The sequence below is a fragment of the Ixodes scapularis genome, unplaced genomic scaffold (genome assembly GCF_016920785.2).
Source record: "Ixodes scapularis isolate PalLabHiFi unplaced genomic scaffold, ASM1692078v2 PGA_scaffold3__209_contigs__length_174095766, whole genome shotgun sequence".
Taxonomy (NCBI): Eukaryota; Metazoa; Arthropoda; class Arachnida; order Ixodida; family Ixodidae; genus Ixodes; species Ixodes scapularis.
In genome coordinates, this window is record NW_024609868.1 from 89,265,552 (window position 1) to 89,290,850 (window position 25,299).

The 25,299-nt window shown below is 43.5% G+C and overlaps 1 protein-coding gene across 1 annotated transcript; it reads right to left on the minus strand.

The window, feature by feature from the left end:
* Positions 1-10,449: 10,449 nt before the first annotated feature.
* On the minus strand, positions 10,450-17,419 carry LOC115330823. Its single transcript, XM_040223029.3, has 5 exons — positions 17,088-17,419; positions 14,804-15,006; positions 14,628-14,722; positions 13,266-13,349; positions 10,450-10,843 (listed from the first exon to the last, which is right to left on the minus strand). The coding sequence occupies exons 1-5, from the start codon at positions 17,238-17,240 to the stop codon at positions 10,698-10,700; spliced, it is 681 nt and encodes a 226-aa protein (XP_040078963.2). The 5' UTR covers positions 17,241-17,419; the 3' UTR covers positions 10,450-10,697.
* Positions 17,420-25,299: the final 7,880 nt, after the last annotated feature.

Here is a 25,299-nt window from a genome sequence, read left to right on the forward strand (position 1 = left end):
CGGAATGTCATCCTGCGACACCCCGGCCCCTCCGATAACGGCCCGACCAGCGGCATCAATGCCCGACAGTTTACGTCATCTCATCTTGTTGTTACACCACTGATACGCGAACACACGGTCACATCGGCGATAATTCCAGTCTTCTGTTCACAACCCACAACACTGCCATCACGATGTCGCTGACACGAAGAAATACAGAACCACGTTGACGATGTTCCTGACACGCAGAAGAATCACGTTGAACGCCGGTTGGCACTCGGCACGGGACAACGGAACCGAACTCTGCACGGAAGGCACCCAGGCAGCCGGCAGGAAAACCTGCCTTCCTTGGACGCAGTTCCCGCGATTTCCATAACGTCGAAAACGTCGAAACAGTTCCTCGTGGTTTCGCTGCTGTAGTTCCGCGTGTGTCCCGCAAATTGGAGACGGCCGTCTTACCCAGTGTATGTAGCGCTGCTGGCACTGCTCCGGAACTTCGCTGTTTCTAGCGGCTTCGTTAGCTCGTTTGATAAAATTAGTGGTAAAAACGTCAATGCAACCGAAATGTTCTGCACGTTTGGACTAGAAGACGGAATTACAGGCGGCCTTCGCTGCCGCTGAAGCTCAATCAACTCAACATTAATTTATTAAACAACGTGCGCGATGTGCTCGAAAAACGAAATCGAAAGAAGATGGGTCGGGAGGGCGAAAGCTTTCTCCGGTCTGCCTGGAGGAGGAAAACGTCTCGGAGAATAATAAGGACTTTAATTTTCCTTTCATCGGTCTGGGTTTGTTTATGTGTGTTTTGGTAAACAAAAAAAAAAAAAACTTTACAAAAAAAAAAAAAAAAGAAAAACCCACTTTTCGGGGGATCGAACCGTTGACCACTTGGTCAGTAGCGCGATGTTCTACCACTGCGCCAACTGAACAAGGAGGAGCTCTCCCTCCTCCTTTCATCTGAACTGCCGTTCCTCCCTTCTCTGGGCAACTTGTCCGCAACAAGGAGGAACAGTCGCTTTTGCTACCTTTCTCCTCCCTTTTTTCTTAGAGTGCGGCGCCGCTTTACTTGTACTACTCAAACACTCTATTGCCCGTTACCGAAGGGCGCCACGATCCGTTCAAAGATTCAGCGCAGGAGGCCTATGGTGCCGCTACTCTGGACACAACCCTCTACAGCACAACCGCCTGGGTAAATATTTTCTCTCCGGATGTTTAGTGGCGTTGAAGGAGAGGTAGAAATACTTCTTAAGCGCCTTACGTTGTCCGTTACAGAAAACTATTTAAACCCAGGCCTTGCTATCGCGCGGGGGAAATTAATGTAGTACCAAGTTCGAGCGTGCACCCCCTAAGGCTTACCCCCCAGGGTTCCGAAGGCTAGGTTATTAAGTGATTGAGCCGTTCGCCAATAAGAGCGCCGCCATTCGCTAAAGTGTCATTCGATGAAACTAATTGTGGTTTCGTTTTCGGTCGCTAAAACCTGGTTCGATTGAGCCTCTCGCTTTCAAAACTTGAAAGTATAAAACAGAGAGGACGAGGACGGGAACAGGACATGAAAGATGTCCTGTTCCCGTCCTCGTCCTCTCTGTTTTATACTTTCAAGTTTTGTATCTATTAACCAACACGCTCGTTTTTAATTGTAACTCTCGCTTTCATTAGGGAGTTTCAGAATAACGCACGCTAAAGCTTTCCGTACGCAAAGAATAGCGTCGTCGCCACTGTGCATGCTCCGAACGCTAACCACGTTTTGCGCTTTGCGTGCGCTATTTTAGCGCACGCTATTTCTCGGAAATTGCGTGCGTACGCCAAGGACGCATAGGGTCTTTGCGCTCGTCCAGGAAGGATTCGTGATGAGAAGTTGGCTAAACCAAGATGAGCACAGTTAAGAAAATGGCGGCCCCAGGACCATGGCTACGGCCGCTTTGTCGGCGTCGTGATCGCGACGTCGGCGGCATCCTCGTGACTGCGATTTTCAGCACAGGCGAACATTGCACTCGGTTCGAAAAACCCAGTAAGGTGGGCAACGATCACCGGCAATTTGATGCTTGCGACGAGCGAACGTTTATCGGCGAAATTCAGTACACTTTTGCCGAGGCGACGCATGCGGACACGACCGGTCGATCGATCGCGTGGTATTCTCACGTTTAAACAAACGTAAACTGTTACTCTGAACCAAAAGTCTTGTTTGTTTGTTTGTTTTTTTTTTTTCTTGAGTCTCAGCATTCTTTGTGTGAAATACAAATCGTGACTGTATCTTAGTGGCGTTGCAAGCGCGAGATGCTTGAGCTTTTGCTTCGCGGCGGAGAAACGCTATTCTAAAACTTTCTTGCGTCGCGTGCGCAAACGCAAGCGCTAAATTTAGCGCTAGCGTGCGCTAAAATCAGGTTTCAGGTAGCGCGTCCCGGTGGTAATGAAGTGGCATCCCTAAAACCGCTTACATCGTATCTGTTTCGGCGCCAAAATGGCCGATTAAATCCAAAATAAACGTCACGTGCAGTTCCCCGAGTGGCTGCTGCGGGAGAAATGGCGGCGCTGTGATCGCCACATAGAGTTATTATAATGTACGCTAGAGGTTCAACTGGCGCTAGTGTCTATGCGACTTCCGTGACGCAAATTGAAGCAGACAGCAACCAGTCTACTTTTCCAGTCTTCCCGTGTATTCCTATGGGAAAGCGCGCGTGCATTTTGTCTCTTCGCCGGAAAATAACACGGAGCACTTTGGTTATTTGGGTCGTACCGAATAGTATGTACCTTGAGTAACGCTGTAAAAGTGTAATTGCTTTAGTTAGCGCATTTTTCTTCATCAGTGACCGATGTTTAACTTCGCTGCATTTCAGTCCCAAACGTGTGTTCCGCAGCAGGTGTGTAAAAACAAGCGACGATTCGAAGCAAAATTACAATCGAAAGGAATGTAGAGTGGGTTCAAGGCTCGCCAGCAATCCGGTGACGCTTATATATTGATAATTATGCCAGTCCTGTCACTATATAAAAATGACCCCGTCGTGCATGAGCGGATAAAAACATTCAAAACGTAGAAAATAAAGTCCGTGGGCTATAAAAGTTGTCTCTTCGTATTGTTTTCTCTGCCGGGCAGCGTTAATCGGGCACTTGTTCTCAAAGATTTCGAGCGCGCGAGTGATATTTTGAACGTAGAACAAGCAGCTTCGCTCAGAGCAGAAAGAATAAAACGGTACTTACTTATTTAAAATAGGAATAGATTACGTGGCCTTCAATTAATTTTGATCGTATATGCACGTGTAGTTACTGATCCGGTGTTACTGCGTAGTTCTTGCCGTCTTTCTTAATTTCCAGATGTTCTTGGTTCGTTGAAAAGCGCCGACGTCGTGTTCGCGCTAACAGTGTCCGACAGTGCACATAAATACACGTACGAAGCTGTTTTAGAACCGTTTTTAATGCGATGAATTTGAAAGAAAAACACCGTAACTGACCAATTATTTCGTCGGCCTGACTGAGAAATGTTCCAAGCTCCCTAGTACGTACGAATTATTCGGGATATTTGCTCTTATGATCGAGCGCAGAGAGAAAATGCACTCACTTTTTCCCATAGAAATGCATTACCGGAAGTCAATTTTAGACTGGTTGCTGTCTGCTTCAATTTGCGTCAGCACACTAGCGCCACTTGAACCTCTAGCGTACATTATAATAACTCTATGGATCGCCATTAGCTCGGTTCTCGAGTACGGATCGGGGCCACTTTTTCAGAGCAGTTTTTATGGCAGTTTCCCAACTGAGCGGTTCTAGCCGCGTTGGTTCCGGGTTTTCCCGTCATGTCATCACGCACAACTGGTTGCTTGTGTCTTTGGCACATCGGCTCACCGTCGCAGATACTCTGCTCTGCGAAGTGCGACTGAGACGTCGTTGACGCTCATCTGAAGTATCTTATGCAATTAGAATATCGGGAGACAGACGAGAATCGTCGTGCTGGTAAGTTCGCGTGTTAATCCTTTTTGCACTTACATGCGAGCTAAGGCAACCTGTGCTTACACCCAAGCAGCACATACACGTGAAGAAAACGTCAAAGGAACGTCGAAGACGTCTGTAACGTGACGTCTTAAAACGTCGAAGGTCCGGACGTTACCTTCCTTCGACGTCGATGAAACCTTTAAATGTCCGCGAGAAAAGGTGCACAGAAGGTCGAGGGGACGTTCCAAATGACGTTTGTTGCACGTCACAGGCACGTCTCAGTGGGCCGTTGCGTCCTTCCTCGACGTTTATGATACGTGTGTTTACGACATCCGGACTGCCAACGACGTTCACAGAACGTCGAGAAACCTTTCCAAATTACGTTCCCTAGCCGTCGTGGGAAAACGTTTTGTCCACCCCCCCCCCCCCCCCCATAAAAAAAGTATTTTTTTAGTATTATTGCGAAGGCAAGTTGCTATCATGCAAGTACGAAGGAAGTAGCTAAAACACAGGTTTGGTACGAACTGTTTATTTGAGCATCTTCAGACACGAGATGTAATACGGAGCGCCTCCAAAAGACGGCCCAAGATGTGCCAGCCTCAAAAATATAAAAGAACAAACAAATTCACGTAAATAAATAAACAAGAGACGATGTCACGCAGCACGGAATGTTCCACCGCTTACCTCGTTCTGCTTCTGAATAATGTGCTGACGCGCGTGCTTTAGCCGCCATCGCACATAGCTGGTACTCTCGCTGCGTGCACGGGAATGGCTTCAGAAGGGGGATTCCGTCCGCTGGGCGTCCTTGATTGGGATCGTCGGAGGCGTCTGAAGGGTCTTGATCGGAGACTGGACTTGACGCGCCGTTATGTGCACTGCCACTTGTTTTCTGGGGGGCGTCATTCATATCCTCACAGGCACCTTGATCCGAGCAGTAGTACGACTCAACATGTGAAAAAGGTCCTCGAGTCGCGACTGAATACGACGGCGTTTTTGGCGATCACCGACTTCTTCACAGGGGCGACTTGAACGACTCATCCAACCGCAGCACTTACACTGTATGCAGACTCGAAAAAAAATCACGCCGACATAGCAGCCTGCCTCGTAGACCCGTAGACGTGACGGTCGGTGCTAGTGACTGGCTTTCGAAAAAAGCTGGACCGGGTCCCAGAGCTGTTCTCTCTGGGCCAATTCGAAGAACAGAACATTCAGTGAAATATTTTGGGAACGACTGAGAAAATACGTGCACCCGGAACTTACGCTTGTCAATTGTTCGTCGTCGCCATCTTCCCCGACTTTTCTCTCGCCCTCTTCTTGCCGAATTTCCCGACGCATCGCATGGGGCTCTATGGGGCTGCCACTGGCATCTCCTCTGCCTACCTTTCCCCTCTCTCTCGCGCCGTGCCGGCAGTTTTCTTTTTTTCTTCCTTTTTTTTTCTTTTCTGGCACGTAGGTGCGGACTGAACTTGAACGCTTCTTGGACCGTCATCTGGTCCATTCAGGTTTCCACAAACTGTTGACAGTATCCACCAGATTTCGTCATTGCCGGGCATTGTTTTTTTTGGGGGGGTCAACTCCAAAAATGCGCAAGTGTGCAGTGAAGTTGTGCTTTGATATAGTGTGTGCTGGCATGTGATTTTCGTTTCGATACGTCACCAGTGGCAACGAAAGCCAGATCTGTACTGACAGTCACGTGACAAGACTTTGCGCCCCGACTTATTGAAAACGCTAAGGCGCTGGAAGTTGGTGTTGTGGATGAACTGTGATGTTGATGCGAATTTTTTGGTTGTGCGCAGGTGAGCATGAGTTAGAAAATACGAAGATAAAATGACGAACCTTAAAACAATCTCGGGTGGTCGCGAAGCAGTATGGATGCTCCTAGGAAAAGATGCATGCCTGAAATGACCTGGAGAGGGGACAGTGTAGCGGCGCCCCTGAGGCGCGTGCCAGGGCCCAGGACCCATGGAAGACGACAACGCGCGTGCAGAAAGCAAATTGGGTTATGGGGATATTTATACAGCGTGTACTTGGTCAGCCATTGAAAGTTGCCACGAGTCACTCGCTGTAGATGAGCAATTTAGCCAGTGCAGTACAACCGCTAGCCTGGGGTCTTTAACGTGCACCACGTAGTAGTGATACAAAATTCAAGAATTGCACTATTCGATTCGTTCTAGACGCTCCGTTCCTAGTTGCAAATTAAACCCGTAACAATATTTTTAACAAACCAAAATTATAACAAGCACATCTAAAATAAATGATATACCCAACATGCTTTCAGATTTTTTTTTTCTTCCGTGTACATTGAGTTTTGTAAATGCCCTCCCTAGCGTCATCGATCTGCAAACAATAGCATTTTGAAATACGCAAATTAATGTATAAATATTTAAATTCCTCAACCTCTCAAAAATCAAGTTTTGTTTGCGGCTCTTGAGCACTGTCACCTTGACCACAGTGATTCTGCGGCTGGAGATGGAGCTGCAAAATCTAAAAACGTCGAACAAAATGTGAGTGGTCGACGTTGCCAGCACGTCTTGTATGACGTTTACGACATTTAGGTATGAACGCGACGTCGCTGAAACGTCACTAACGGGGTAATAATGTAATGTCATCCTGGACTTTATTTTAACTTCGAAGAAACGTGAGTGTTCGACGTTGCTAAAACGTCTTGTCTTGACGTCGTGGCGACGATGACGACGTTAAAGTTGAAACGTGACGTCGCCAGCACGTCACGGACAGGACGACAAAGGAACGTCACTTATGAACTTCGGTTCAACGTCAAAGAAACGTGAGCGTTGGACGTTGTGAGAACGTCGTGCGTCGACGTCGTGGGAACGTTGACGACGTTTGGGTTGAAATACAACGTCGTCACAACGTCACTGATTGGACTCTAATGAAACGTTATATAAGGACGTCACCTCAACATCGAAAAAACGTGATCGAAGTCATGCGGGACGTCACGGACGTCCGGGACTTTTTCTCGACGTTTCCACGACGTTTTGTGCTGCCTGGGCAAGCACGCTGCCGCTTGTTAAAAAGGGTATTGGCGACGTGAGCGATCGAAAGCGTCGCTGTGGTCGGCCCATCCCAATTGGCCGAATGCTGACTATGACGTCAGTAAATGATGTCTCATTAACGGAAATAAGAGGAATGCAAAAACTTCCATTTTAACGGTGTTGGCAGCGTTGCCTTGAGAGCACTGTGATTTCAGGCTTCCACCATGCCCATTACAAACACCATCGAACTTGTTGTTCACAAGGCAATGACGTCACGAAAGGAAACCAAACGAGGGCGCCACCGAAACATCTCGCCGCTAATAGCCAGTACCAGCGATCCGTCCATCCAGCTGCCTTTATAATGCTGAGCAATGCCGCCTGGGCGCATTCCAAAGCAGGAGCTCTCGCACGCTCCAAATTCACGCGATGACTCGCGCTAATGTCAGAGCAACTTAAAGACGCCCCCTCTTTCTTGTATAGACCCGTTGCTCTCGGGCAGGGGGCGCGAGCGCGTCTGCAAGTCGCGACAATGTTGTGCTGGCAGCCTCGCAGCACTATCCAGGCGGCGCTGTAACGTTCGATTCTGCACGTGCCACGTTCGAATGCAAGCATTTGTCAGCATCTGTAGACGTGTGATAACAAAATGTCTAAAAAAAAGAAAAAAACTAAAAGAAAAAAAAGAATTATGCAGCTCGTGGGCCCCAGCGTTTCATACAGCTTTAGTATTTTATTGCGTTCTTTCATAGCTTCCGTGAGCCCGTATGTTTCACTTTACGTGATAGCGAAGCTAAAGCTTGCAAAAACATGTTCCCCCGAACGATGCTCGCACTGCACGAGCGCGCGTGCTTAGAAGAAACACTGCTACAAGAGCTCGCTCTTTTAGCCTCTGCTACGCAGGTACTGCGAATGGCAGGGAGTATAAAAAAACTGTAGCGGGGAAGCGTGATGACGCACAATCGAAACGCCAGCCCAATATTCTATTTTGCTCGCCTGGAGCCCGGCTCAAAACTTGCAAGTAGGGTGCCTACATGTCTGTCTGTATGAGGGTGAAGGCATTCATTGTTGCCCTGAATGTGTCAGCGCGTGACGCTCTCGCGCACTCCGTGCGTTGCTTGGGCGGTAAAATGGCGTCTATACAATAGCCAAAGCTACGCGCTCGAGCTCAGTGACACCAGATTGCGCGCTCTTCAAAATGCATTAAGAAACGATTGGTCGGAAGATTGGCTGAGATGTCACCACTCAAGCAAAAGCGCGCGTGTGTATGAAGGCACTCTACTTGAGAGCTACGAGCCTGTCTTTCCTCCGAACTGATGGGTGTTCGAGATGTTTCAAAATCTTTGCCAAGCTTCAGTCATGTGCTCAAACTGGTTAAACCTTCGAAGCTTCAGCTCGACTCGACGCCGACGAACATGGCGCCGCCTCTAGCATTCACATCGTCAGACATTCATGCTTTAGCATTCACAACTCATAAGAAGTGCTTAGGTGTCTTCCGACTTTTCTATTTTTGTTGCCTTTTTTTCACTGCATTTAAAAAAGCCTGCGAGAAATGCAGAACCTGTATATCCGATAGTTAAACGTATGAATAAGTAATTTCATGTAAGTAGCAAACTGGACACGAAACGTACGTTAACTATCAGGCAAGCTGGGTCACTGAAGCAGATGGCCCTGTGATTAAGGTCGTCTCCTGCTATCAAAACGTACTTCAACAACGGTTCTGATGGGTGGGAATGTCCTTTCATCGAGACAATGCTGTCACCTTGGGTTGTCAGGCGTCCGTGGCACCCGTCTACAGATGTTCGGTGGCACCTCCAGTAAGTTTTCTCATTCCGAGTTTTATCTTTTACATATCCAAACGACTCAAACACCAGATTAATATGTCCGCGCTTGGTGCTGAAAACTCCATTGACTAAGTTTCCCTTATTGCAGAGAACAACAGGATATCTTACCACGTACGATCGCATAGCACATACAACTGAAATCTGGCAATTATTTTGCGCACACGAATTGTTGCAGTGACGCTGGTACGTGCACGAATGATTGGTGCAGTGACTCTCTTTCTCATGAGTTGGCCGAGCTGCGAGTGGTTGGTGACTTCGAAACAATGGCCTCCACCAATTACTTTCTTCGCTGCTCCTTCCTTCTTCCCTGGCTCCCTCCCCCCCCCCCCCCCCCCAATGCCATCCCCCACCGGCAGCGAAAATTAGGTCTTCGCGAAAATTAAGTCGTTTACTTATATGCCGCACGTTTATGCCCTAACTGAAAGTCTGCTTGATATTCATCTGATGAGTTTCTCTTCATGGTCCTATTCGGCAACATTTAAAATGCATTATTTGATTTACTCGCTTTCCGATTATATGCACCTGATCATATTGTCACACGTCAAATGTACAACCAAATTTACTGGGACTACCAATCTTCGAAATGTGCAATAGATTAATTGGTCCAGATATCTGGAATAAACTTCCCTTTAAATAGGATGTAACAATAGTTAACCGATAGCAGAACATATGTTTCGCATTCAATATAGATAAGTCAACTATTCTCTTTGCGAGTACATATGACTCTTCGCTTACACGACCGACATCTGATAGTACTAAACGGGCCGATAAACCACTATTAGGGGATATATTCCATCTATATATGTCGTGAACGGGCCATATATGGCTGTATTTAACCTTTTATACCGCGATATATGGTTGTATTTCCACGCGTGTATGGCGATATATGCCCGTATTTACGCACTTATATGGCCGTATATGGCTGTATTTTGACCCACGTATATGGCGATATCTGGCCATATTTGCTCACATATATTGTGGTATATGGCCACATTTGACTCTTTATAATATTATATATGCCATATGTATAATATATCAAGGCCATATATGACATTTTCGCACGGGACGCTTGACCGACTTCGGAACGAGCAGGAGTTTATATGTTTACATGTTTCGCTATCGCGTTCCACTCGTAAAGGCGAAGCCTAAGGATACTCCGAACTTCATTATTTCCACTGTTGCCAGTCCTTTTAAAACGGGTCTATATACGCATTCTTACTCCGTAGCCGCCACCATTTTGAATGACGAAACTTTTAGTATGGGTGAAAACATCGTTTCCCTCTCGGCATGCCATTGAAGGTGTTCACGTTTCAAGCGTAAATATCACTGCTTCCTTTGTTACGTCGCCTAGATCTTTCCTATTTACTCAAAATTAGGTATTTGTCCACTGCCGTCTTTAGCCACCAAGTGGTTTCAGTATAGGGTATGCGTAACCTCAACAATGTATTAAACAAAAAAATTGCCACAAAACTCACACTGGACGCAGAACAAGAACGAGGGACATTTAATCTTCCAACGTGAAAAACTTCCAATAGCAGGGAGATAAAAAAAATGTAATCGCTTGTAATGGCAGTAGCCCCATTCGAGATCGCCACCGCCCTGTAAACGAGATATTCATGGTCACATTAACATGCCTTCTAGTAAGAAAAAAGTGTCTGAATGAAGACACGCGCTCGCGCAAGTGCTCGACATTACACCTGTAAACGTTTCCGTAACACAAACTCCACCAGGAGGCACGGCAGGTCTCAAATATGCATCATTTTACTTCCAGTTTGTATTATTTTGTTTTTGCATCATGTCTTCACCGAACGCTTTTCCTTGGTATGGGATAAATACTGTTACTCTTTCTATTGCTGTTGCTACTTTTGTGTCTTGAGGCTGCTGCTTCAACTTCCTCTTATCGCTGTTCTTCCATCTCGTCCCTTGTTCAATCTTCACGAACATCTTCACCCAACACCGTCGTACTTTAAACTTCCGTAGTGCTTTCTTCCTCACATTCGGTGGGTGCGATTGTGGTGTGCACCTCCACATCACACTGATCAATGGAGGTCGGTTTACACCATTCCGGAACGGTTGTTTCATCACCAGTGTACAGGACCCAGTACGAACAGTCTGAAACGAGAGAAATAAAGTGAAGCATGCCACGGCCGCACGGTCAGTCTCTTTTTTTTTTTCTTTTCTTTTTGCATTTATAATTAAGTTTTAACGCTCTCGAGCTGTAATTATTATGGCTATATTGTAAGAAAACTAAGACGGGTTTACCGAAAGTTTAATGAGTCGCTTTTATTGGAAGTGCACGAAACTGCAATGATCCTGGCTCCTGTGTCTGATCGAAAAGAGGCTCTCGTTCAATTGTACCACGGAATTCGCATTTCGGTAGCGCACAAGGGAGATTTTACAGCAGCTTACTTGGTGCCCCTTGAGTCAAGAGGCATGCGACAGGTTATCATCTTTATATAAGCATGCTTCTGTATTATTTGAACATGAACACTCATTATCTAAACTTTTACACACATTCACAAGTATATAGGATTTTTTTAAACGTTTTTTTATACGTCAAAGTTCGTTAAATTTGATCAAATATTTGATCGTTCGCCGAGTCAGTCGAATCTCCTGTGTCAGCTAAAGTTCATGACCCGGGAGTAGAATCTTCGACCTCTACGGGACTCGAGTAGCCCGACAATGTGCAAGAGTCATGCTCGAGGCAAGCACGTCGAAAAAAGCAGAGTTCATAAAATATTCTAAAGGGGAATGTCCAATGCATTGCGGCCCTTTCGGCACTGCGGAACAGAGACTCGGACATCTGTGGTCCCATGGGTTGTCCCGATGGTCCCAGATCACTGGCGTCACTTTAATATACACGAAGAAGCAGGACGATATAAACTGCAGGTTCTGCAGTTAGTGTTCTTACAGCTTTATTTAGCACTTATTTAGTGGAATTGTATAAAAATAAGTAAAGTTGAAAAGCTCATGAAAAGCTTCAAGTCGTCGTGGCAAAATGAACACCTTGAACCTATCGTCAGCTTCTTTTTTACGTTCTTCGGTCGCTCTATTTCTCGTTTTTTCTACCATTGATGCCAGCGCTCACAGTTGGTCGCGTTTTGCTCACGTCTTTACTTCCCTGAGAAGAACATGCGACTCGTTTGGTGAACGGAGGCACTCGAGCCATGGCTCCCGAGTTTAGAAGGCGGTTTCACACTACGCTTTTTCACTTCCGGAAAGCTACATCCGCCATTTTCCTGGAAAGCGGCCGCCACTCTCCTCATTCCTGTGCATGCAGACGCTTAGATATTGCGTGTCTTATGGTGTTTGTAAAGCACACAAACATGACGAGTGGCTCCGTCGGGTACAGAACTCTATTGGACGTATGAAACGTATTTCCGGCCACTAAAAACCAACACTTGGTTCTTTTTTTCAGTTCTTTTTTTTTTTTTTCGTTTGGGTTATTTTTGGCGTTATCTGCTTCAGCCATTTCGGCCGCCGATGAAATCACATATGGATTGCTGCCTCGTCATAAGTACGAATAAAAACCGGTATGTATAAAACCAGAATGCCAGACGATGCTCCTTTATGTTCCCTCATATTCTGGGTGGCGCAGTGGATCACAACGAAAATAGATTCGAGCGAGCTGGGAAACGCTGCCTCCACGCATAAAATAAAATAGGACGCAATCTGATCAACACGGCGGCCACTGAGATTTAGACTGAGAAGTATATTACGTGAAACCGCCCTATAATTGACGCAACCAGCGATCCAACGAATCCTATGTACAAATCAACGACCGCGACGACACTTTCCACACGCGCAGCTTCAAACATTCATGGGTAATTGGAACTTAGTAACAGCAAGATCTACCTTATAGAAAATCTTATACACTAATTTGTGGCCTTGTATTGTTCGATCTCAACAACAGCAATGTTTCGACTGTATGCTCCAAGCAGTGGACAACCTTGGCGTTCCTAAGAAACTTCACTTCCCACTAGTTCGAGTACAAGCTCAAGTTTTTTTTTTTTCGCCTCAAAGGCGTTCGTTCTAACGTAATATACAAAGTAAAGGGGGCGGGCGGGGCGAAAAAAAAAAGAAAACGTATGCAAAAATACAATGACAGTAAAAAAATATGGGTTAAAAGCAACACAAAACAAGGACTATACGGAAATCAGAACAAAGTTCGTACAACCGGGCACAACCGAACTGAGAGCTAAGGCCGTAATTTCTAGCAAACACGATCATACATGGCGCAAAGGTACACTAGAAATACGGACAGTTGTCACCTAAATAAATTGTTTTGCATATTAGTAGTTACTGAAGGCTATTTTCCAATTGCTTGCTGTAGGAGTATTTGACCTGCCAAATGAAACGTTACAGGTTTTTTAACAATACCGTACTCAAGATGGGGATATTGCTAAAGTTATTAATGTCATTTCAAAGAGGTTATAGGTATTTATTAACTTAGGCTCCTTTTATTTTGAGCAATGCGTTATCACGACTGCAAAAAAAACGTTACAAACATGTAAAATATAAATTTTCGCCTTACTTGTTTGTCCCGCTGATGTCTCTAGAATGCTGCAAGTGTTGTTGTAATTCAGAAGTTTATATTCTACTGTCCTATTCTCGAGCTCTGAAAATAAAGCACCAAGACAATTGGTCCAAGATAATCTACCATTACCACTCTTCTACGCTGCTTAATTTTAATTTGTTCCCTTAGGCAGGATAACTATGTTACCGGATTTATTCAGGGGGAAACTACGAATTCTTAAATTATATATATATATATATATATATATATATATATATATATATCATCCCCAAAGTTATAAAAACCAAAATACGGTTTATCTGCGATTGTATGTCAGTTTGCTTCACGGAGTGCTTGCATAACAACAGAATAGCTAGCATTATACCATTCAATGAGCATGCATTGACATAAACATGAGAATGTAAACAAAGGAACTCTCTGCCGAAAAGCTTTAAAGCTATATTGTTGCCACCATCTGTGCATCTTAAAGCCAGCTTAGAATTATCTGGAAATCTAATTTTTCAAATGTTATCCGCTAGCTCGGCTATTCGCTGTTATATTTATATTCAAGTCCATAGTATATCAGTCGTGCATTCTCCGCATATATTGGACACAAGGGTTGCGTTAGTATTAGGCGTGATAACTTTTTTTATTTTTTATCATGGCGTCGACGGGCGCACTCGAATCCATCGATGTAACCTGATACGCTACACCCAAGCCAATTACATCATACCGGATGTATGGCATAATAAATAACCATGTTTTTCACACCGGATAAATTCCCTACGCATCGGCGAACGCCGAGTTTTCGCCCAAATGTAGCGCTATCTGTCTGGACGAGATGCGAAGGTTTCAGAACTTATTGTTACTTTGTTCAAAAGTTGCAAGCAATCTTTTTTTTTTTCTTCAACTTCCATACGATAATGCCACCCGCAGCCAGTAAAAGACACTATAATATAATCGCACACTTTAAAAATTGACTGCAACTTTTGAATGAGACCCGTAAGCTTCGTAAATTTTGTATCTGGACCCAAGCCCTTAACACTATATTTGGGCGGGGCATGGGAATTCGCCAATACGCAGTTTATTTTTACTGTGAGAGGCGGTTAAAATGGTAGGAGAAGAAAATGTTTCTTCAACGATTCCGGTACAAAGCGTCTGGAAATGGGTTGATTTTTTAGGTTCTATTTTCCTCGGATGCGAAATAAGTAACATCACCTAATACGACGAGCGAAACTCTTTTAAGTACATTACTTATCGGCTATCAACTAAGAAAAAGAACACAGAGCGCCCAACAGAAGTATTTAATACACCTATTGGCTAACTAAAAATAATCTAGACTGTGCACGGAAGCTGTAGATTTTTTTTTTGTATTCTTACTTGGATCGTCGCCTTCGCTGAATGTGAAACGAAGGGTGTCATTCGGTTTACCCTCCTCCGAAGATTTCAAATCAATGTCTAGAAAATATGCTCCCCTGAAAGGAGAAAGACACGTTATGGTCTGCAGATTTCAGTGTTGGTGTTAAAGGCCCAACAAAGCAAGGAAAATTCCTTACTCTTTCAACGATGAGGTTTTGTAGGTCACAAGTAAGTTGGGGAGCGGCACTGTTCCGCTTGGATCACGTGGAGCCAGAAATGCCATCTCTACACAGGTTGCATCCACCCCAAGCAGGGAAGGCACAGAAGAGTTTTTGGCGGATATGTTATTTCGCCAAAGGGTTTTCTTGGAGAAATGATGGAACCACTGAAATTGAAGCGACAAAAAATAATTTCAGTGGTTTTTTTTTCTGTTTTTTTTCTTTACAGCGAAGCTGTTTATTTCTACCAGCCAAGGAAATGTTTTGTGTCGTTGGCGTTGTAAGCAAACAACTCCCGGTGAACAATTGAAGGCAAAACAGCATATCTCCTTTGAAATCAGACATACAACATACACCTCAGTATCCATTTCAATAAAGAAAACCGCAAAGCAAGCATCAAAACCACGCGATAGATGATAAGGCGCGTGTGTACAATAGGAACACCCTTTCACGCATTCCGGTAAAGATTAGGTTTGCAGCTGCTTCGAAAAGCGTTGACGTCATTCTTGCGACGTGAGGAGTGACGTCACTATACCCTTTCATATATAAAAAAAGAACCCACCTATACCCCGTTTCACCTTACGTCCGGACGCAGCGGAGGCTGCGAGCAATCCTAGCAAATCCCGTTCTGTGGACGTGGCCCGTGATACGTTTTCCGCCCGTTGCTGTGCCTCCTCTCTAAAGTAACGTGACACTCACACGACCTCCGATTGGCTCCCGGATGGCTCGTTACATCCGCTGCGCTTAAACCTAAGATGAAACGGAGCATAGCAACTAATTTCAGTGTTGTTGCAGCACCGCGATGAATAGGTCACGCATAGTTAGGATTCCCGAGGAGCAGCGTGAATACTATAGGAGTGACAAAGGGAAAAGAAACGGCAATATACGACCAGCGGCTGCGTGCTGCAACCGGCGGCGGCATTTCCTATAGTGCAGTAGGCAATCGTTGCAGGTGATACCACAGCTTCGCTGACCAACCACCTTGACAGCGTAGATTGGAGCCCCAATATTTTTTTTTTTTTTTTACTTTTTACGTAAATGTAGTCTATCCATTTTCATAAGGGCCATTTGGAGTGCTATGACTTCAAACTCAACTAGTTCAACTTGGCACTGCTGCGCGCGTTCAAATAAAACATTGTGGCCTAACTTTGCGCGTTTTATCTTTGTTTACTGGAATTTGGATTGCTTACCTAGAACATAGTAGACTTATTTTTTGATATATTGTTAACCACGCCAGTCTGCAAGGCTGCGTTACTTGGCATATTTTGTCTAGGTGGTAAGCATTGAATAAATGTAGAAAAGCTGGACTATGACGAAAAGTGTTTAGTCCTTAATAGTCACTATTAGAAAACAAAAGCTTGGTTTATACATAACCGGTTCAATAAATATCAATTGACCCGTTCGGTTTTACGATTCCGCTGTGGTCCCATTTGTTTGCTACTCTGGTTTTGGTCATTCCCGTGTTCAAGCTCTCGAGAGGTTTCAGGAAAAAAAAACATATCTTTCGCCTTTTCATTTTTTTTTTTTTCATTTAACGACAACCGTCAGTACGACGTTGTGAGCAACAGACCTCCCAAAGATGCAGGTACATTATTTCCTACAACGCATTCCCTAACTTTATTCAAAACAGTTTAAACATGCCAATGCTGTACATTACGGTCATTTCCATTTCATTCATTTACTTATTTCTGTACTTGAACATCGCTCATATGGCATCAAATTGTGGAAACGTATTTCATTAGTTACAGAAATATTCAGGGACATGAATGAAAATATTGTTCCATGGAGTAGAAATAAAATCAATATACAATTAGGTGTACAGTGCAACGACTCCTATAACAAATTCACTTATCTGTTACCATATCTCGATCATCGACAATTTCGAGGCATAATTGCGGCTTCAACTAGTCTAGAGTATGCCCAAACCTTATGGAGAGGCACTTATGGTTATGTGTCTGTAGCTGGAAGAAGAAAAAAAAAGAGGCGTAGAGAGGCATGCATATTTGTGAGTGAGGAGTTGAAAATGCTCATGCAGACCATTTGTAATCACATATATCAGAACTGCTTTCGAATCACCTTCATTTAACGATATGACGTTAACCTTTTTAACCTCTTAGTTACCATTACATGCTCTTGAATATCGTGAATTAAAAAAAAACATGTAGGCAATAACGTATATCTGCCACTTATTTTGACGAGTTTATTTTCTTGCTGCGCCTATTTCGATAATAACACGCCTAAAAGAGCAGTCGCGAAGAGCTTAAGAATTACGTACTTCTGTAAAGTTCACAGCCTTGATTGAATCTCCTTGATGAGAAGCAGTTTTAGCTTCATACGTGCTAGCAGGATGAACAAAATCGTGGAGGGTGAGGAGAATGGCCCAGGTCACGAGCAGTACTTGCCGCTGCAGCTCCATGTTTCCTGAGCGATGCAATTGGTAAAACGGGACCGTCGAGTGTAGGCTTTTATAGCTTCGAGCGTATCCTACGTGCTCAGAAGCCGGCGAATGGGAATAAAGAATGGAAATTTCACTTTTCCAATTCGCGCCAGATGTTGTTTTCGTGTTGGTACTAGACGCCCTTGCTCTTTCTGCCAAGCCTCCAAAGATGCATTGTTTGAACAGCTCCTTGTTTGTTATCTTTTCTTTCTTTTTTGTTTGACGTGCCTACGTAGTTTTAAGAAGTCCGATAGTTTCTTAACCTAGGTAAGGTCATTCGGGAACGACGATTCACCCTGCTGGCTACTGTAGTCAAAATCGTGATATCGTAAATCACTATTTAAAATCATATTAAGCTAATTTAGTAAATACCTACCGGGTGCAATATTTAGGCAGAATTTAGGTTACCTTTCAAAAAGAATATCCCGAGGTGCAGTGTGAAAACTTTGAAAAGTGATTGAGTCACATTCCCGGATATTTAACAAGCACGCGACGACCCTATTGAAAATTCCATCAAGATACGTAATTTGGGACACTGACTGCCAATCAGCAGCCTTGGTGGAACGTGATGGACCATCAGACGTCATCTGATGGTGCATCAGATGACGTCTGACTGCCACTGCCAAGGGAATTTCATCAACAAAGGCAGCATTTATATAAGAGTAAAGCTATACGCACTCATAAATGTCGCCAAATGCCTCGATAAAACAAAATGTTCGAGAAAAAAAAAAAAGCAGAAACACCGCGGATCGAACCCGCGTCCACTTGCGTACAAATCGGGCACCTTAACCCCTATGCTATGCCATCTTTTCTTTTCTTTATTGCCCCTATGCTATGCCATCGCTTTGGAAACTCGATTTGACCATTCGTTTTATACGAGATGCTTCGGCTGCAAAGGCAGTTCAGCCGTCAGCATGTTATGCAAAGCACTCGTACATCACTCGCCGTACTTCAGTTCTACTCACCTGCCATGTAGATTACTTTCGCGTCGTAGAACGATCATTTTGTTCGCGCGTCACCGGCCCAGTAGACCTGGTACACCTTGTCGTCTTCAACTACACCGCTAAAGTCCCTTACATCGTCGGAACTCACAACAGGCTGGGTGTTGTCGAGTAGAAATTCTACTAAAACATAAGACATTGTAGAGCCCGGGCAGGATCGACAGGTTGAAGCAAGCGGGCAAACAAAACAAGTCGAGAGCGATCGTTCTCGGCGAAGCCTCTATGGGCGAAGCGAAGTGGCGTGTTCGGCGTTTCGGCGGGCTTCTGATCAAGGTTGTCGGTCGGCTGCGTGTCATATCTCTAACATCAGCGGTTTAAGGGGCTCACGTCCCGAAATCGTTTTCCTGTGCATAGATTATTTTTCGTATTCATAGATTTGACGAAATAGTGGTATCCGAACGAACTTTACGTCCTTTGACCGTACGTCTGTCTGCACGTCAAAGCTTTTTGACGTACAGTCAGAGACAATCGATGTACAATCAGAATCGCCACCAAGACATCTTGATGGCATTTCGCGGCGGCCGACTGCCACCAGGAAACCATCAGAAAGCCGACAAGTGGAGTCTGACTGGAGTTTGACTGTCGGTCAGAGTAACTTGTTGGCCAATCAGACATGCTTGACGTACAGTTAGGCACAGTCAGCGGTCCACTAGAAAACATTGACTGCCAAACAGGGTTACATTGATGGATTTTTCCTTCGGGGAGTTGGTTTAATGCAATGGTGCCAAGAGGGTACTCTGCATGTGGCGGCAGCAGAGAAACACATCAATGCTCCTTGTATTCTGACCACTAAGCGCGTTAATTGCTGTCAGCGAAGTTTGCAGTAACATAGGCCTGGGTGACTAATAATGCTGTAGCCCCCTCTTCCCTACACTTTAATGTTTTCGTCGTTTTATTCCTTACGCTGCCTTTTATAAATATTTTGTAAAAAGTTTCAAAATTCCAAGATATCTTGGCATGTCTTGGAATGTCATCAATGGCAGAACATAGTTGCAATTAAAACCTGCTGTTGAACGACCCACAAGACGTAAGCCAAAAAAAAAACATTTTTATAGAATGTTTCGGTCTAGATTTTTTTTTTTTTGTAGGAGATACTTAAAAATATTATTTTCTGTCTTTTTATTTTCTAGTCAACAATTTCATTCTGTCTTAATTGTCTCTAAAATTACGTGTGGGATCACTATCTAGCTTTCTATATTATTTAGTATAATTTAGTCGTCTATCTGCTTGCCTAATGTAATCAACTATATTAACATTACGTATTTCACCTCCTTTATCTGCTTGAGCAATCATAATGTCTCTGTTATCTGTAAATTGTTTTAGGCATTGTCCGTTTTTGCATGTTAGATTGCTTTTAGGTGTCTCTGCTTTTTATGCGGGGATAAAACATATCTGTGTGTCCGCCTATATATTTCACGGCATTATTCTTTTCTTTATCTAAGGAAGCAGCCCAAAAAGATTTCTATTTGAATAAATGTCTTTTGTTAATCGCTCCTTTGGAAAAAAAAAACATATTTTGTAACTGTCATCTAAAATAATTTCGACATTTCTGTAATTAAAAGTCATCATTCATATTGCGAGGAGCAGGAAAGAACTTTAAGGCCTTAAATTAGAACTGAAGTCTCAGTTCGAGAATGAGTGTAAGAAGAATAACTGAAAACGCCGAGGTTCTCTGCAGCCAACTCTTGCGAATGTACCGGGTTGTTGTGATATTCTTTCTCGTTATTTGAATATGTGAAACAAGTTGTTTTCTTTTTCTTAAAGGGTCGAGAAAAAATCTAAGTGCACTTTACCTCCATCTGCCTTGCGTTGCTCAATGGTAGACACTTCTTCTTCTTCGTACTAACGTAATGTAGCAGTTCTTTGAAAAAATTGAGTAACTGAAAAGCCTTTATTATATTATGGATTTGTGTTTTTAGTGCAGTAAAGTCATCGATTGATCGCTGCGTGATAATGCTAACTAATGCCATCCTGAAATATAAAAAAGGTAAAGTTCCATGCTTGCGTATTCGAATCTGATAAAAAAAAGATATAGCTGGATCTGAATATCCGTTAAAGAAACCTTTTGGGATCTTTATTTATTCCGTTTGACAGTTTTGTAAAAATATTTTGCGGTATTCGAAACAAATTAATTTATCAAAACAGATGCGAAGATTAAAAAAAGCTGGGGAACAACCTCGGGGAGTCAATACTCTTCGGAGGAACGCCTACGTTTACTTTGTGGAATGCGGCGAAAACGACGAGCTAAGGGACTTCTATTTCGTGCCGGGCCCCTCCAACACTTTGCTACTAAACGTGGCTTACGCAACAATATCAATGACTATAGGCCAATTTCCGTGCTACGTTCATTCTCGAAAGTTCTGGAACAGGTAATCAACGTTAGGCTTTTTGGTTACCTTTAAACAAATAACCTAAATTTAAAGCAACAATATGTCTTACAGAAAAACAGATCCGCGAAAAAAGCCTCGTTATATATCAAAGATAAACTAATTATTAGTTTTAAAAATCATTTGTATCCTGTTAATATCTTTTCGTAAGCAGTTTGATTTGATTTAACATAACAACCTTCTGAAGAAGCTGACGCACTATGGCATAAAGGGCACAACTTGAGTCCTAATTCATAGCTATTTATCCAGACGATTAAAATATGTAAAAGTCAATGAGTATGAATCGCAACTGATGAAAATAAATTATGGTGTGCCTCAGGGGTCAATTCTAGGATCCTTACTTTTTCGTCGTACATAAATGATATCGTAAACATTCCGCGAACTCCAGATATGATACTTTGTGCAGACGACACCGATGTGTTTTTTTGTTTTTTTTTCATAGATAAGGTTCTCAGTGTAATAAAAGGTTTATCAAAAATATGGCTGCGCGAACTTGCGCTGTAGCTAGAGTCTAGTCAAATAGAAGTCAATGTTAGCAAACATAGTTATTTTCAAGCCTATGCATAAGCCACTCCCTAGTAACTTCACGGTACAATTTAGAGACTCAGATTTAAAACGAGTGTAATTATTTGCATAAGTACAATGTAGCGCAAAGACAACACAGGAAGGAGACAGAAATAGCAAAGAACGCTAGCTCACAACTAGGTATTTACTGTATGTATCGTGAAAGGGGTAAACGAAGTGACAATTGCGATGAAAATCTACGCTAATGGTCATGAAAGAGGCGAACAAAATGACAAATGCGATGAAACTCAAAAAAAGGAAGAAGACGACCCTTTGATCCACACTGATGATCGACTTAAATTACCCCTCCAAAAAAGAAGAAAAAAAATGAGTAAAAAATATTTTAAAAGAAACCCGCTTTTTTTAGTTTCATCGCATTTGTCACTTTTGTTCGCCTCTTTCACGATCATTAGTGTTGATTTTCATCGAATTTGTCACTTCGTTTACCTCTTTCATGATACATAAAGTAGACACCTAGTTGTGAGTAAGCGTTCTTTCCTATCTATACTCCCTTTCATACTTAGGGTGCAACGCTGTCAAAGCTACTGGCGCGAGCGTGGGGCTTGATCTCGTTGATCATTTGCACGCCTTCTCGCGCAAGCAAAACCGTAGATAAAGCCACGCACCCGCGCCAGTAGCTTTGACAGCGTTGCACGCTAAGTATGAAACAGAGTATAGGGGGATCGGTGGCCGAGTGGTCTAGCACACACCAGCTTGGAGCACGTGGAGCGAAAGCTCGCGCTGCAGAACCCAGAGATCCTGGGTTCAAACTTCAATCCCCACCCCTGCCCGTTTCGATCTGGGTAAGCATCGTACCGGTGTGCGGTCGTGTATCACTACTGCGTGGTGCACGTTAAAGACCCCAGGCTAGCAGTCGTACTGCACTGGTTAAATTGCTTATCTACAGTGGGTAACAATGTCGCCATATTTTGGCAGACTAAACTCCTGCTATATAAACAACTAAGGACTAATTTGTTTTTTTCTTTCCTATCTCTGTCTCCTTCCTGTGTTGTCCTTGCGCTACATGGTAATTATGCAAAATCAACTAGCCCGACAGCTCATTTCAATATTGAAACGAGTGTCCTCCAAACATGTCTCTGTTTGGAAGAAAGCTTAAGCTGGGCATATTCCATAAATCATATCCGCTCTAACAGATCCAAATCTATTGGAATCTTGTCCAGATCTATTAGAATCTTCAAACAACCATGATGTCGTTCACTTCGCGGGATATGAATGCACATCAATATCCCGAGGCAATATGAAAGGAAGAGGTGTGGCGGTGTATGTAAAGGAACGCCTAGATGTAGATGTCGTATAAATATTCTTTATATTTATTCCGCGTAATGAGTCTCTCATGGTAAAGTGTGCAGGTATCTTGCTTGTCGTGGCGTATAGAACTCCTTCGGATACTGTAGCCGCATTTTTTAGAATTCTTTTAAAATGTGCTATGCTGGGGAAAATATCTGCCTTTAATATGTATTACCCATAGATCCCGCCAAGCAAAAACTTCTTGGTGTTGTTTTTATTGTTTTGGTCATGAAAATGTAATTCATGTCCCGACAAGGGTGACGGAAATGTCTCAGACATTGCTTGACTTATGCTTTACAAACTATGAAGTGAATGAGCTAGAGGCGGGTTTATTGCTATCGGATCTTAGTAACCATTTAGCCAGTTTTTTTGTTTGTTTTTTTCACACCCTTTTTAACACAACGTAAAGAATCCACAGGCCATGCACTCATTATGTATAGGGTCAATAATGATGTTGAGATTATGTTGTTTTAATGTTTAGTGGAGGAGAAAAACTGGAGGTTCATTGTTCGGTTGGACGACCCGATTGCAGCATACGATTTCTTTTCAACAAAACTTATGGCGCTTTAAGATGAAGCGTTTCCAATGGTGCCATTTAAAAATACCTGGAAACCAAGAAAGCCTTGAATTAATGCCACACTTCTTAAGATAATATAATAACGAAATAGGCTCTTCGCCCATTTTATAAAAACAAAACATCCGGATTATCTAACTGAATTTAAAAAGGCAAGAAATAAACTAGCATTAATATTAAACAAGCACGAAGTGTGTATCACGAAAATAAGTTCGGAGATATTTATATTAACCCGACGAAAGTGCGAAAAAATGTAAATAACCTAGCTTCGAACGACGAATCATGTTCAGTAACAGAAATAGTTACTGAACATGACTGTGCTAAGCTCCAGGAAGATGCATGTTCTTTCTACCGATGGTGCTCTGAAAACGACCTTTTCTTGAACCCGTTCAAAACCAAGGTCATGACGCTCTCTCGGAAAACTCACAATATCTCTTTCGCATATAATATTCAAGGAGAGACCTTGTCTCGAGTAAGTGTGATGAAAGATCTCGGAGTCATGGTTGATTCTGGGTGGCGTTTCTCTGATCACGTTGGTAGGCTGGTTAACTCGTCATTGCGAATGTTGGGTGTTGCCTCTCGGATGACCAGGGAATTCGAAAACCCGATGGCTTTTATCACGTTATACTGTTCGCTATTCAGGTCGCAGTTAAAATATGCCTCAGTTGTTTGGAATGGAATTTTTAAAAGTCACTCCTTGGAGATCGAACGTGTGCAAAAAAAGTTTGTTTCTATCTTTAAACATCGCTACATAAAGGAGGATGTTCACTGTTTAACATATGAGTCTGCGTTAGGGCGTGTTGGTTTGCTTAGCTTGCACCGGCGTCGGGAGAACGCGGACTTACTATTTTTGTTTAAAACGCTGCATGGACTCATCAATTCTCCGAGCCTGTTATCTGAACTGTGCCTGAACTGAACTGTGCCCACGTGTGCCCACTCGTCTTTTGTCATCTTTTTATGTTTCTAGAATGTTTAGTCCGCTAATCCCAATTGTGAGAATGGCGCAGCGTTTGAATCATTACTCGGAAAAACTTGATATTTTCCACCCTTGCTACAAAGCGTTTGTCCTTTCTATTAAAAACTTGCCCGTGCAGAATGAGCATTGCTGAATGGCTCTGTTATGTCTGAATTTCGTCATCTCCATGGCGTGTTTTCTGGTTGCGCACTTGATATCCTACGGTCTTGTGTTCCGTGTCTACTGTTACTGCCTCGTTTTTATTTCATTCTACTAATTACTCGTGTACTGGCTAGTATTATGCTTAAAAATGTATCTTATTTTCTGAGGAGATGTGTATAATGTATTTTTTTTATCCACCAGTGTACCAGTACCAAGACCTCATTGTTGTTCCTGGGCACTGTATAATAAACATTGATTGATTGATTGATTATTATTATTATTATTAACTGGTTCTATTTAGTCATGGCAAACAAGGCGACACAAGCTACCGCCTAATACGAAGGGAATCACTGATATTAGTTACTAACCATTCAGATAGTAGCCATATATATCTCTAGTCATGTAGTGAACGGATGCGTCTAAACAAGAAGCTGAGACAAACTTCACAACAGCCGCTAGGTGCGCTGACAGACCAGTGAGCGGATGCACGGAGCGGCGCAAGCGGCTGCAGTACGTCACAGCTCCAATAGACGGCGCTACTCACCGCCAAAAAGACAATTGAACACCTGGTACTCACGCGCACAGGCCTGCAACCTGTCCAGCCAGCGGGTCGTGAACGGGCAACACAGGGTAGAACTCTGGCCGGGGCGCTCGGCTCTGAGTCTGCTTTCAGTTTAGTGGTCGAATTTGCCAGCGAGACCAACGGCAGCAAATGTCCCATCGCTAAGCCGATGGCCAACGGAGGCTGGGGTAATATGGTGGAGACTACCAAAAGAAGATTAGGAAGTTGGTGGCTGCTTGCTCAGCAGCGGGGATAAACAAACCCCACTGGTTAGGTCCCCCACTCTAAGAAGTGCCTGCGTGTCTACTTACCCGCAAACCGCTCAAAGAGCCAATCATTACGATCAAGGAAATTAGCTCAGCGAATGATGAGGATGCTCATCTGTTTAAACTTTAAAATGAAGTCTGCGCTGTGGCATTACGCAATGCAATCATGACTCTTTCCATTGCGTAATGCCACAGCGCAGACTTCATTTTTAGGTCTAAACGGATGTTCCGCCTCATCATTCGCTGAGCTGATTTCCTA

Coding starts and splice junctions, on each gene's coding strand:
- LOC115330823 (XM_040223029.3), bottom strand. CDS start 17,240: ATGGAGCTGCAGCGGCAAGTACTGCTCGTGACCTGGGCCATTCTCCTC. Junction 14,723..14,803: donor AAAACCTCATCGTTGAAAGA/GTAAGGAATTTT, acceptor TTCTCCTTTCAG/GGGAGCATATTTTCTAGACA. Junction 10,844..13,265: donor GACATCAGCGGGACAAACAA/GTAAGGCGAAAA, acceptor CTCTCGTTTCAG/ACTGTTCGTACTGGGTCCTG.